This window comes from Zootoca vivipara, chromosome 6 (genome assembly GCF_965207765.1).
Source record: "Zootoca vivipara chromosome 6, rZooViv2.hap1.1, whole genome shotgun sequence".
Lineage (NCBI taxonomy): Eukaryota > Metazoa > Chordata > Lepidosauria > Squamata > Lacertidae > Zootoca > Zootoca vivipara.
In genome coordinates this window covers 88749058-88761622 of record NC_142589.1, presented here as the reverse complement: position 1 = coordinate 88761622, position 12565 = coordinate 88749058, and the positions used below count along the sequence as shown (strand labels likewise).

The following is a 12565-nucleotide window of genomic DNA, read 5'->3' as shown; positions in this document are numbered from 1 at the left end:
TAAGGCAGCAGCAGAGAGGCATTTTAAAGTGGTTTATTTACAGCTATATTACAGCATGAAGAGAGAGCGAACGATGCTTTCTCTCTTCCATCAGGTCAAACAGTTCAGAACAGAACTGAAAGTAAGAGTCCATAAAAGGATATACCTAGACATGTGAAATATATCAGCAGCAACATGCCTAAGTCTTAAGGTGGAACTGAATCTCCTGACATCACTCCCCCATTCTGTGAAACCTTAAGCTCAGCAGTTCCAAACTGTAGCTTTTGCATATAACTGTGCAACTGTTCTTTATTTACAACCTTGGACAACATATCAGCCGGAATTTCATTACCTGGCATGTATGATATTTGGACCAGTCCTTTCTTTATGCATTCCCTTGCACGATGTAATTTTATCTGCAAATATTTGGTCCTCTGCTTGCAACTCTCGGATGCTAGCAAGGCTAAACAGGACTGATTGTCTTGATATACCTGAATAGGACAAGACACATTAACTCCAATATCCTTGAACAGTTGCAACAACCATTCATAATCCATTAAGGAGAGTGAGAGAGCGTTGAGCTCTGCTTCACAGGAACTCTGACAAACGGTTGTCTGTTTCCTGCACATCCAATCAAAAAGACAATGGTTGTATACATAACAAACACCTGAAGTGCTTTTGCTATCTGTGACATCACTACCAAAACTTGCATCTGCGAAGATTTCCAGACCTCCAGTCTTTTGACTTGTGAAACGCAATCTGTAGTGCATGGTTCCTTTTAAGTACCTACAAATGCGTTTCAAAGCACGCCAATCCTGAACAGTAGGATTGTTGGCACGTCTGCTCAGCAAATTACAGCTAATAGCAATGTCAGGTCTTGAAACTCTTGCGATGAAGTTTAACTTACCTAACACACATCTATACAGTGTAGTGTCGGTAAATGGTTCTGCATCATCATCAACTTTATAACCTTGTACCATAGGTGTGTCAACAGGATTTGCGTCAATTAAATTCAATTTGTTCAGCACATCAGTAATCTTTTGAGTTTGGTGTACCAGAAAAGTACCTTCTTTGTTTCTCTCAACCTGTAGAGAAAGATAATTGGAAACCTCACCTAGGTCTTTCATATTGAAGTGTTCCTTCAACTGAGCAAGTGTACTCTGGTACAACTCTTTGTTCTTCCAGAAGAACAGCAAATCATCAACAAAACAAATACAATACAGTTTTTGCTCCCCCTCTTGTTTGACAAATACACACGGATCAGCGATACCTTGCTTAAATCCTAAGGAAAGCAATGTTTCTGTAAGTTTGGTGTTCCAACACCTGGCACTCTGTTTGAGCCCATACAGTGATTTCTTTAGTTTGCATACCATTCCCTTTGGTACATCCACACCAGCAGGGGGCAGTAAAAATATATCTTCCTGCAAAACCCCGTATAAAAAAGCTGTATCAATATCATGATGGGAGACCTGAAACTTTTGTTCAGACGCAAATTTAAGCATGAGTCTCACCGTCTCGTATTTCACGGTAGGAGCAAAGACTTGGTGAAAGTCCTCCCCCGGTACCTGCGAAAATCCTCTGGCGACCAACCTTGCTTTGTGTCTCATAATCTTTCCATTCTGGTTAGTCTTGGCTTTAAACACCCACTTGCTGTCAACAAGTCTCATTCCCGGGACAACTGGAACTAGCTCCCAGGTTTGATTTCTATCTAAGGAGTCAATTTCAGCCTTCATGGCTTCCAGCCATGGCTGAGCCTGCTTTGGGTTCAATTCCTGAACCTCTTGGAAACTAGCAGGTTCAAAGATTTTTTCAGAGGTACCAAGAACAGCAACAGCTGTCTTTGCATATTCATCAGCATATCTCTTGGGCGGTTTCCCCTTTGTGGCCCTCTCGGACCTTCGAACAGTCCGTTCTTCATCTTTACTTAACTCCTCCTTTTTAGGAGAAAAGTGACCAATGGTGAACAGAGGTTCTTCTGGTTCAGTGTCAGACACATCTGATGGTCTGATTGAGGCTTTTGCACTTAAATAATCTGCAGTGTCACTATCAGATGCTGATAGTGCACCTGCGCCTCTTACTGAATCAGAATCAGAACCAGAATCCTGCTCATCATCATCCTCAGCTTGTGCTTCTTCTTCTTCTTCATCATCAACAGGATGAATCTGAAAAATCCCCACATTTTCCCCCCATTTGGGATTGCACTGGACACTCTTGGTGATTCTTACAGTTTGAGTGTTTTTCATCAACACTCTGTACGCTCCATTTTCGTATCCCAAGAATATGCCAGGTTCACCTCGTGTCCCCAGCTTACCACTTTGTGGGGTGTTTACCCACATGTCAGATCCAAAGATCCTCATGTGTTTGATGTAAGGCTGTTTGCCAAACATCTTCTCATAAGGGGTACACTCAATCGCTGAATGCCACCTGCGATTAAAAGTGTAAACAAAATTAGATAGTGCTTCGGCCCAATACTGTTCTGGCAAATTGGCATCGTGCAGCAAGGTTTTAAGTCCCTGCTGTAAAGTTTGTCCAGCCCTTTCACACAAACCATTTTCCCAAGGACTTCTGGGGCATGCCAGATCGTGTTGAATTCCCTTCTCAGACAGAAAAGCTTCAAATTCGTGAGAAGTGAACTCCCCTCCATTGTCACTGAATAGGCACTTTATCTTTTGGCCCCTGACATTTTCAAGCCATGCACAGAAACCCTTGAACTTTAAAAAGGCATCTGATTTCTGTTTTAGCACAAACACGTGAACATATCTGGTGTAGGAATCTATTAGGATCATAAAATACCTAGATCCACTCACAGATGGCGATAGTGGACCTACCAGGTCTGCATGGACCACCTGATAAGGCTGGGTTGCCTTCCTCCCAGACACTTTCCCTTTGGGTGCAACTTTCACCTTATGTTGTGCACAGGAAACACACTTCATGTGATACTTGCAGGGTTTAAGCTTCAGGCCCTGCACAACCTTGGGCATCTTGGACACTGCTTGCCAGCCTAAGTGTCCAAAAATGCGATGGTATTCGTGAATACAACCTGCATGAAGAGGCCTATTAGTTGTGTTAGCAACATAAGCAACATTTTCATCAGGTTCACCCTCAGACACTTTTACATCATCAAAAGTCATCAAAAACAGTTCATCAACCTTTTCAGCACGTACGTATTCTTCATTGTTCTTAGTGATAATGGCAATGCCATTCCTGAAAGAGATGTGAAAACCCTTTCTGTCCAGCTGTGGAACTGAAAGTAAATTATCCTTTGCTTTTGGCACATAAAGCACATCAGCAATCTCTAGGTTTAGAGATTCTAACACAATTGTCCCAGTTCCTTGAATGTCCAAAGATGATCCACCTGCCTGTAAAATCTTCCCCTTATAGGCTTGAAATGAAACAAAAAGATGTCGGTCTCGGCAGATGTGATGAGTCGCACCAGAATCAACAACAAAGAAGTTATTAGCCTTTGAAGTTGCTGTTATCTTAGCCAGCATAGCTTTACGCTGTCCACTTGGCTGCTTTCCACCGCTGCCACCCCCCTTTCCTTGTTTGCCTTTGAAATTTGCAGCAGCTGTCGGTCTTTGCTTATCTTGCTTCTTTCTGCAGTTTCGCTTTACGTGACCCAAACCTCCGCAACCATAGCACCTGATCGTGAAGGCTCTAGCGTTATCAGCTTGAGATTGGCACGTAGCAGCTGGCTCCTGTGATTTGCAACTGGCGCCCTCAGCTCTCCTCCGATCCCACTCATTTTGCAATACAGCAATTACTCTAGCTGCTGTTAAATCTCTTGTGGGGAGGGCTGCTAACTGGCTAGCAATGGCATCAAAGCTGTGGTCTAAAGAGTCCAGAATCAACACTGCAAACACAGCTTCTGGCAAAACAAATTCACGATTCCCCAGTTCCTCCCTCAGCCGCTGCATTTCAAGAATGTGGGCACGTAAATCACCTCCCGGCTGGAGTTTCATGTTGTGCAGAGTCCGAAAAAACAATAGAACTGACCCTGCCTGTTTGCGTTCATGGACTTCACGTAGTCCCTCCCACATTAGTTTCGCAGACGCTTTTCCAGCAAGGGTAATTAATTCTGTAGCTGAGACACATCCAATAATCAAACCACGAGCTTGTGAATCACATTGAGCCCAAGCATTCGTCACTGGCACGGGGGGGTTCTCATCAATCACATGCCAGAGCTTTGCAAGTCTTAACTTGCCTTCTACATATATTTTCCATGTATGATAATTAGTCCCATCCAGAAGAATTATCTGGTTAGAGCTTCCAAGCATATTCTCCATTTTTTCCAGCCACCCGTTACAGGCAATCACTTTGGAAAAATGCCTCCGCTCCAGCTCTATCTCACAGTCAATTAATCACTGGGACAGGTTTACGACTGTCTGTTTCAAAGCTTTCTCCGGCAGCAGCCAGCAGCTTGCTGAATAAACATTTTGCTGCCTATCGCTCTCCACACATACCTCTCAATTGCTCCGATGTTTTCAGCACTGATCAGCCGCATTCGGAACACACTGCCTGCTCCTGGATCCATAACTGGCTGGTCCAGAGACCACCAACCATCTCCTCTGGGCTTGACGACCCTTGTACTTCTGGGCCCATAACCCTTTTGATGGGATTTCACCATTGGGAGGTCCAGCTGGCAGCTCCCTCTTCGTCTCAGTCCCGGTGATTCCCATGGAACACGACTCAGGGTCTCAGCAACCTGAGCACGCAATCAGCAGAGATGCCCACGCAGTTTCAGCGGAGATGATAAGGCAGCAGCAGAGAGGCATTTTAAAGTGGTTTATTTACAGCTATATTACAGCATGAAGAGAGAGCGAACGATGCTTTCTCTCTTCCATCAGGTCAAACAGTTCAGAACAGAACTCAGAACAGAACTGAAAGTAAGAGTCCATAAAAGGATATACCTAGACATGTGACATATATCAGCAGCAACATACCTAAGTCTTAAGGTGGAACTGAATCTCCTGACAATCCCCACTCGCATTTCCCAGGGACTGCATGCCTTCCATGTAGGATGTAACATAAGCAGTCAAGTATAACATTTCCTGTTTTCCCAAAGTGGACACACAGGGGAATGTTGGTCCAGCCAGGAGGAATTCCTGTCACACCTGGTCTAGAGCATCCTCTCCCTGCGTGTGACCAGGTAGATGGGCGTGGCCCTGGGAGACCCCATGAAAGGGCTGGTCATACAGCCATCTTCTCTTCTCCTTCGCTTTATTCCATCTTGATGTTCTTTTGCTGTCTGCTGGCTCTCAACCATGCAGGGCCATCCCTAGGTCTGGGCTGGGTGGCGCAAGGCGCCAGGGTGCCTGGCCATCAGGGGTGCGGAAGGGGCGCCGAACGCTGGGGTCTGCCTCCGCGCGCCTCTGCTGTTGAGCGGCTCCAGGAAGCTCTCCGGAGGCACGCGGGGAGCGCGAGCCTGGGGCCGCCTCTGCCGCGCCTCTGTCTCAGCTGTTGAGCGGCTTCAGGCCGCTCTCCAGAGGCGCACGGGGAGCGCTGACCTGGGGCCACCTGAACAGCTGAGAGGCGCAGTGCGGCGGCCCCAGGCTCGCATTCCCCATACGCCTCTGGAGCTTTGGGAGCGGGAGCCTGGGGCCGCCTCCTCCACACCTCTCAGTTTTTGAGCGGCTTCAGGCTGCTCTCTGGAGGCGCGCAGGGAGCGCGAGCCTGGGGCTGCCTCCTCCGCGCCTCTCAGCTCCCCGCGCACCCCTCCTGCCCGCCTCACTCACGGGGGGTGCCGGAGGGAATCTTGGCACCAGGGCGTCAGATAAGTGATTACCATCTCAAAGAAATGGCCAGACTACCAGGAAAGGCAATCAGATAAGGCATTATCAGATAACCTGGCAGACAGGAAAAACAGCAACATTCAGACTTCTGTTGTAGACCGCCTTTTCTGTGATGTAGGTATGATGTATGGAGGGGTGGTCTTGAGCTCCAGGGCAGGGAATTTCAAAATGTCTATGTAAGGGCAGGCACACCTTGGTTCTGGGTCCTCCTACGCTCATAGCTGTCAACTTTTGGATTTGGAAATAAGAGATCAGCAGCCTCACCTGTCCACTTCTGGGTTTGAAGATAAGGGATCGGCAACCTCACCTGTCCCGGGGACAGTCTACAGTATATCTAACAATCCAGGATAGCAGTGGGAAACAGCCCTGGAATAAGGCAATTTCCAGCAAAAAAAGGGAAAGTTGACAGCTGTGGCTTGGAATAAGGGAGTTTCCTGCAAAAAAGGGAGGGTTGACAGCTATGCCTCCGCTCTCCTGTGTGTGAGGGGAGCACCCTGTTGCAACAGTTCAATAAAGATCAGGCTTACTAGCTGCTTTGCTTCTCAATATTATCTGGTTGGCCTCTGTTATTTTCTCCTACCGATGGAGAACCTACAAAGGACTCTGTAAGCGCTCTTGTGTACCCCATAAGGGAATAAGGGCAGGTTTTGTTTACAACATAAGGAACCTGGACCTTTGTCTTTTAGCCATTATCACAGCATGGAAGCCTTTAGTAACTACGACCTGCTGGATGCCGTCACCCACAAGAAGGTAGCAGAGGGTCACAAGGCGAGCTTCTGCCTGGAGGATACGACATGCGACGCGGGAGTCCGGCGCCGGTACGCTTGCACGGCTCACACTCAGGTGAGGGGAGAAGAGACTCAGGCCCCCTTTTTTACCAGCCCCTTTTCCTCTGCCTTTGTTCTGCAGGGGACCACTGCTTGCCTTTCCCTGCCAGTTGCCCTGTTAATCCACAGACAGGGCAGTTTTCTCCTTGCCCACTTAAATCAAAGCTGTCAATCAATGCTAAAAGCTATGCAATATTAGGCAACAACATTTTATTTATCACAGGTTTTTATGGCCGTTTCCACCTTGAGCTCATGGGGGGGGGCAGGGATATGAATGTGATAAATAACATAAGCTTTAGTGGCAGCTCTTAAAGTTATGGGAGCAAGAGGGAGTCAGCCGGCCTCGTAGAAAGGGGTGCTGGTGAAAGTATAGAGGAGGGCGAAAGGTTGTTTTCTGCTGCTCCAGAGAAGCGGACACGGAGCAATGGATTAAAACTACAAGAAAGAAGATTCCACCTCAACATTAGGAAGAACTTCCCGACAGTAAGAGCTGTTCGACAGTGGAATTTGCTGCCAAGGAGTGTGGTGGAGTCTCCTTCTTTGGAGATCTTTAAGCAGAGGCTTGACAGCCATATGTCAAGAATGCTTTGATGGTGTTTCCTGCTTGGCAGGGGGTTGGCCTGGATGGCCCTTGTGGTCTCTTCCAACTCTATGATTCTATGGTTGGAGAAGGTTGTACAAACCATATTCAGAGAAAAGCATTCTGTCCGAAAGAAAGACTCAAAGCGATGTGATGTTGTCTTCCATTTAGGGTTTGGGTCCTGGCTGCTATGACACATACGATGCTCACATTGACTGCCAGTGGATCGACATTACAGATGTCCCCCCTGGGAATTATATCCTCAAGGTATGTTTGGCTGCAAAGCTCAAATTGGCAAGGAAATGGCATGGGCATGAGGGGTCATCCAGGAACACAGGGGCATTTTGCCTTGCAAGTGGTGCTGTGGTCGAAACCACTGCGCCTCCTGGGCTTCCCATTCAGAAGGTTGGTGGTTCAAATTGCCACGACGGAGTGAGCTCCCGTTGCTTGGTCCCAGCTCCTGCCAACCTAGCAGTTCGAAAGCACACCAGCGCAAGTAGATAAATAGATACCACTGTGGTGGGAAGGTATACAGCATTTCTTTGCGCTCTGGTTTCCGTCACGGTGTCCCATTGCGCCAGAAGCGGTTTAGTCCTGCTGGCCACGTGACCTGGAAAACTGTCTGCAGACAAACGCCGGCTCCCTTGGCCTGAAAGCAAGATGAGCGCCCCAACCGCATAGTCTCCTTTGACTGGACTTAAGCATCCAGGGGTCCTTTACCTTTTTACCTTTTACAGATCCACTCTGTGGAGATGGGCTAACCCAGGCACCCCCAAACTTTGGCCCTCCAGATGTTTTGGACTACAGTTCCCATCATGCCTGACCACTGGTCCTGTTAGCTAGGGATCATGGGAGTTGTAGGCCAAAACATCTGGAGGGCCGCAGTTTGGGGATGCCTGGGCTAACCTGTCAATCCCTGGTCCTCATTTTAACCAAATTCTGTTCCCCACATTTCCACATCACTCTGCAATTTATTATTATTATTATTATTATTATTATTATTATCATTATTATTATTATTAAAAGTCTTTGTGAAAATCCATCATTTTAATCCGAATTTGTCCTAATGTGCACATTTTTGGCATGACATTCTGCATAATGCACACCATAGGCCAAAGCAATTTTCCTCGCAAGAATTCTTGTAACAAGTCTTTCCTTCTTACGATCTGAGCTTGCAACAGTTGAAGCTAGTCCGTTAAGGGCACCGCCTGATTTTAGGAGAGGAAACAGTGCGGTGGAATTTGACTGTATCCTTTCTCATCCCATTTCAAGGTGACTGTCAATCCGGACTTCTTGGTGCCCGAGTCAGACTTCACAAACAATGCTGCCAGGTGTGATATAATATACACAGGGACGCATGCCACCGCACGGAACTGCAAGATCACCAGGTACTGTGAGGAAAGAGGGATTTGTAGGGCTCGAAGGGTCCCCCAAAAGTCATCTAGTCCAACCCCCCTCAGAGCAGGGACAGTTACCCTGCCTCCGTTAGGTGAAAAGAGAGGCCAGTAATGATGTCATCAGCACATCGTCAAGAGTATTTTTCTCTCCAGGGAGCCATGCCTTTCCTCAAGGCACAGAAGTATAATACCTGTGTACGGTTCAGGGCGTCTCAGCTCAAAAAGGATATTGTCAATGGGGAAAAGGCTGAGGAAGGAGCAAGTAGAATGATCCACGGGGTGGAGCAACTCCCCTTTGAGAAAATGTTTTGTGTTTGTGTGTGTGTGTGTGTGTGTGTGTGTGTGTGTGTGTACTGTGTGTACTGTGTGTTAAAAAAAAATTTTAATGTGCAGACAAACAAACATAACACATATATAACAAATAAAAATGAAAAAAGAGATAGAAAAAAAGGAAATGTTTCGGACTGTTTAGTTTAGAGAAAAGGCAAAGTTAGAGGTGACATGATGGAAGTTTATAAAATTCGATCTAGCAGGGAGAAAGTAGAGAGGGAGGAATATCCCCCCCCCCATAACACCCAGACTCCTGGACATCCAATGAAGCTGATTGGAGGGCAGATTTTAGCTTGTTTGTTTGTTCAATTTATCTACCACCTTTCATCATAAGAATTCAGGGCAGTAAGACACTACACATAGCTTTGTAATTCAAGAAATCTTTAATAAAAAATACTTTTGTAAAAAAAGAATTCAGGGCAGTACACCAAGTCAAATACAGGATAAAACCATGATATAGAAGAATTTTTTAAAAAAAATTGCAGAGAAGTGTGATACTGCCTGTGCAGTAATTTCACGGAGCCCATTTGCCCTTGTTATGAGAAATGAAACCCAGTGGTAAAAAGCATCTGCTGCGGGATTTGCAACTCTTGGCTAAAATAGCTCTGGCTGCCACAAATGGCACAGAGTCCCCCTTTGCTGCTGGCTCGTCGGCAAAGGTATTAAGAAATCTCCACAAACATTCTGCTTTCTCCAGAGCGGAAGGTTGAGGGCGGGAGAATTTGGCAACCTTGGCACAGCAGAGTGCTGTGTGCCTTGCATCAAAATGATGCTATTGAGGGACGTGGGTCGATCGTGGGGGGGTTGTGGCAGAGAGAGAGAGAGAGAGAGAGAGAGAGAGAGAGAGAGAGAGAGAGAGAGAGAGAGAGAGAGAGAGGACATGGAAAACAGAAGGTATTACACATGAAAAAACACATTAGGAATTCTAGATGCTGAAATCCCAAGGGAGCAGAAAAGACTATTTATGTATGCGACCACAGCTGTGAGGGTGTTATTGGCCCAGAGATGGAAAGAAGATGAAATCCCTACCAGAGAAGAATGGCAAATCAAGTTGATGGACTTATGCCAAAATGGCTAAAATGACAGGAAGAATCAGAAATCAGGAAGACCAAAGTTTTAATAATTTATAACTTATCTTAAAAACCATTGTAAACAGTTAAAATCACTAGCAGGATTGGAATATCGCTTGTAGTTTAATGGTGAATTTCAGACACAGTGGAGGTGTAAAAGTTTTGGATTATCATAGAAGATGGAGGAAAGGATTAACAGCAAGACCCACAAAGGGGTTGGGAGGGGAGTCCAGGAGGTTCTTTGGAATCTTGTTTTTTATGTTGTATATTGGATATGTGACTGTAAAGTTTTAATCTGAAAAACCAAATAAATAATTTTTAAGAAAGGAAAGGAAAAAAACACGTTCATGAATTGAAGTTGTGACTGAACTGCAATTTCTTTTCTTTCCCCCACCCGCTGCAGCAACTAAACGGCGACCCGATGGCAGTGGAGCAAGACCGCTTCATACCCCTTTTCCCCTCAAGTGCTTCAAACCATCTCTGCAACCCTGCTGGACCAAAGGAGACTCTGTGGCTCGAGACACATTTTGAAATTTGGCCAGCCCTCTCTTCCTATCCTGTCCCGGCTGCCACCAGTATTCAGTATTAGCCATTCACTTTTAGGGAGACTGCTAATCTATTGACGCTAGCTACCCTTCCCCAGCTCCTGCCAACCTAACAGTTCAAAAGCACATCAAGTGCAAGTAGATAAATAGGTACCACTCCAGCGGGAAGGTAAACGGCGTTTCCGTGTGCTGCTCTGGTTCGCCAGAAGCGGCTTAGTCATGCTGGCCACATGACCTGGAAGCTGTACGCCGGCTCCCTTGGTCAGTAAAGCGAGATGAGCGCCGCAACCCCAGAGTCGTTTGCAATTGGACTTAACTGTCAGGGGTCCCTTTACCCAGAGAGTAGAGAAGAGGAGGGGGCTGCCTGAACCCACCCATTCCCCAAGGCAGAGTGAAATGTACTCGGAGTCGAGAGTGAATTTCATGCTCTTTATTCAGCTCATAGTCATCAAGGAGAAGAGGAGAAGAAGAATGGCTCTTTTCCCAAAACCATCTGCTTATATACATTATTTACACAATGGGCCTTGCGTGATTGGCTACTTCAGGGCTACACCTGTGGGCCAATTATATTGTGGATTGACTTCTGCCTGCAGCCTGATTGGCTGCTCCTACAGGCCAATCAGGTAGCAGATTCACTTCTGCCAGCCGCCTGATTGGCTGCTCCAGCAGGCCAATCAGGTTGCGGATTCACTTCCACCTGGAGTTGGATTGGGTAGCTCCCGCTGATTCTGAATCCTATTGTTCTAGGATTTAGCTCAGTACATAACACCCCTCCCCTCTAAGTTCCAGTCCTGCCCGGGAAGTTGGTCAGTAAAGCGAGATGAGCGCCGCAACCCCAGAGTCGTTTGCAATTGGACTTAACTGTCAGGGGTCCCTTTACCCAGAGAGTAGAGAAGAGGAGGGGGCTGCCTGAACCCACCCATTCCCCAAGGCAGAGAAAAGCCCACATTGCACAGAATGGCACCCAACAATGAGGAAATTGACACTTTTCTAGATCCCAACTCTACAGTTCTGCGGCTCTAGGAGGGAGACCGGGTGTGAAAACCTCCGAGAAAAACCACCAGCATAATCTAAGTCAGGGGTCGGCAAGGCTTACCGGGCATGGGCCGGATCACTCCCACGGAGATCCTCTGTGGGCCGGCACAGCGCAACGCCGGAAATCGCATCTGTGCATGTCCACAGCGCCAGAAATTGCTTCTGCACATGCCCAGACACTGAAAATCACTTCTGTGCCGGCACGATTTTCAGCACCTGGGCACATGCAGAAGCGATTTCCGGCGCCGCGGAAGAGAGTCCCCGCGCCACGCTGCGCTGGTTTAACACAGCGCGCAGGGACTTACCAAGCAGGCGGCTTGGTTTGGGGCCAGCTCATGGCCCGGTTAAACAGCCCACGGGCCACAGGTTGGGGACCCCGGATCTAAGCCTTTCCCTGCCGTAAATATGAGGTGCTTGTGTTATTTGGGTGGTGCAGCAGGATCGTTGCCAGCTTAGGGAGTGCAGCAGCCGCGTGCTCCGAATAAGGAAACCTGCAACTGCCACGCCACCGGGGTAACATCTAGGGATGGAATAAGAAACCACGCAATTTGAAAATCTCGGAGTGGTGTCCGAACAGAAGCACAGCTCTCCTTCGAAAGCCGCGCTCCTCCAAGCTTTGTGACGCGGCCTTCCAAGCAAACGATACCACGTACAAAAAATTATCTGTTCAGAAGAAATATGCATCAATTAGTTGAGATGGCGTACAAAAATGTATCCGGAGAAACTGGCACTAAAAAGTTGTCGGATACGCATGAGGACTTTTGTTTTGATTGTTTTTCCCCTTCAGTGAAAATTGCAGCAGAAATGTGGAGGGCTGGTTTTATGATTGAAAAATTAGAAATCTAAGAGAACCAAAACTGACCGATTCATTCATTCCTAGTACCAAATGTTGTTGGCCCAACAGAGGGAAGACCTCAGATTTTTCCAGGTTCACCAGCTCGCCTTCATCCCTCGTTTATCCAGCTTCGCAACACACTTTTCTTTTCTTTGTCTCTTGTTAAGCTTGATGC

The 12565-nt window shown here is 47.0% G+C and overlaps 1 protein-coding gene across 1 annotated transcript in view; it reads left to right on the top strand.

Annotated features, from left to right (window-relative positions):
* The window catches only part of LOC118086060 (protein-lysine 6-oxidase), a 29493-nt gene extending 17186 nt beyond the window's left edge, over nt 1-12307 (top strand). Inside the window, exons 4-7 of the mRNA XM_060275230.2 lie at nt 6458-6614; nt 7350-7445; nt 8451-8566; nt 10379-12307. Coding sequence (XP_060131213.1) covers nt 6458-6614; nt 7350-7445; nt 8451-8566; nt 10379-10385 — 376 coding nt within the window. The 3' untranslated portion in view covers nt 10386-12307. The remainder of the gene's footprint in view (nt 1-6457; nt 6615-7349; nt 7446-8450; nt 8567-10378) is intronic.
* The last annotated feature ends 258 nt before the right edge of the window (nt 12308-12565 follow it).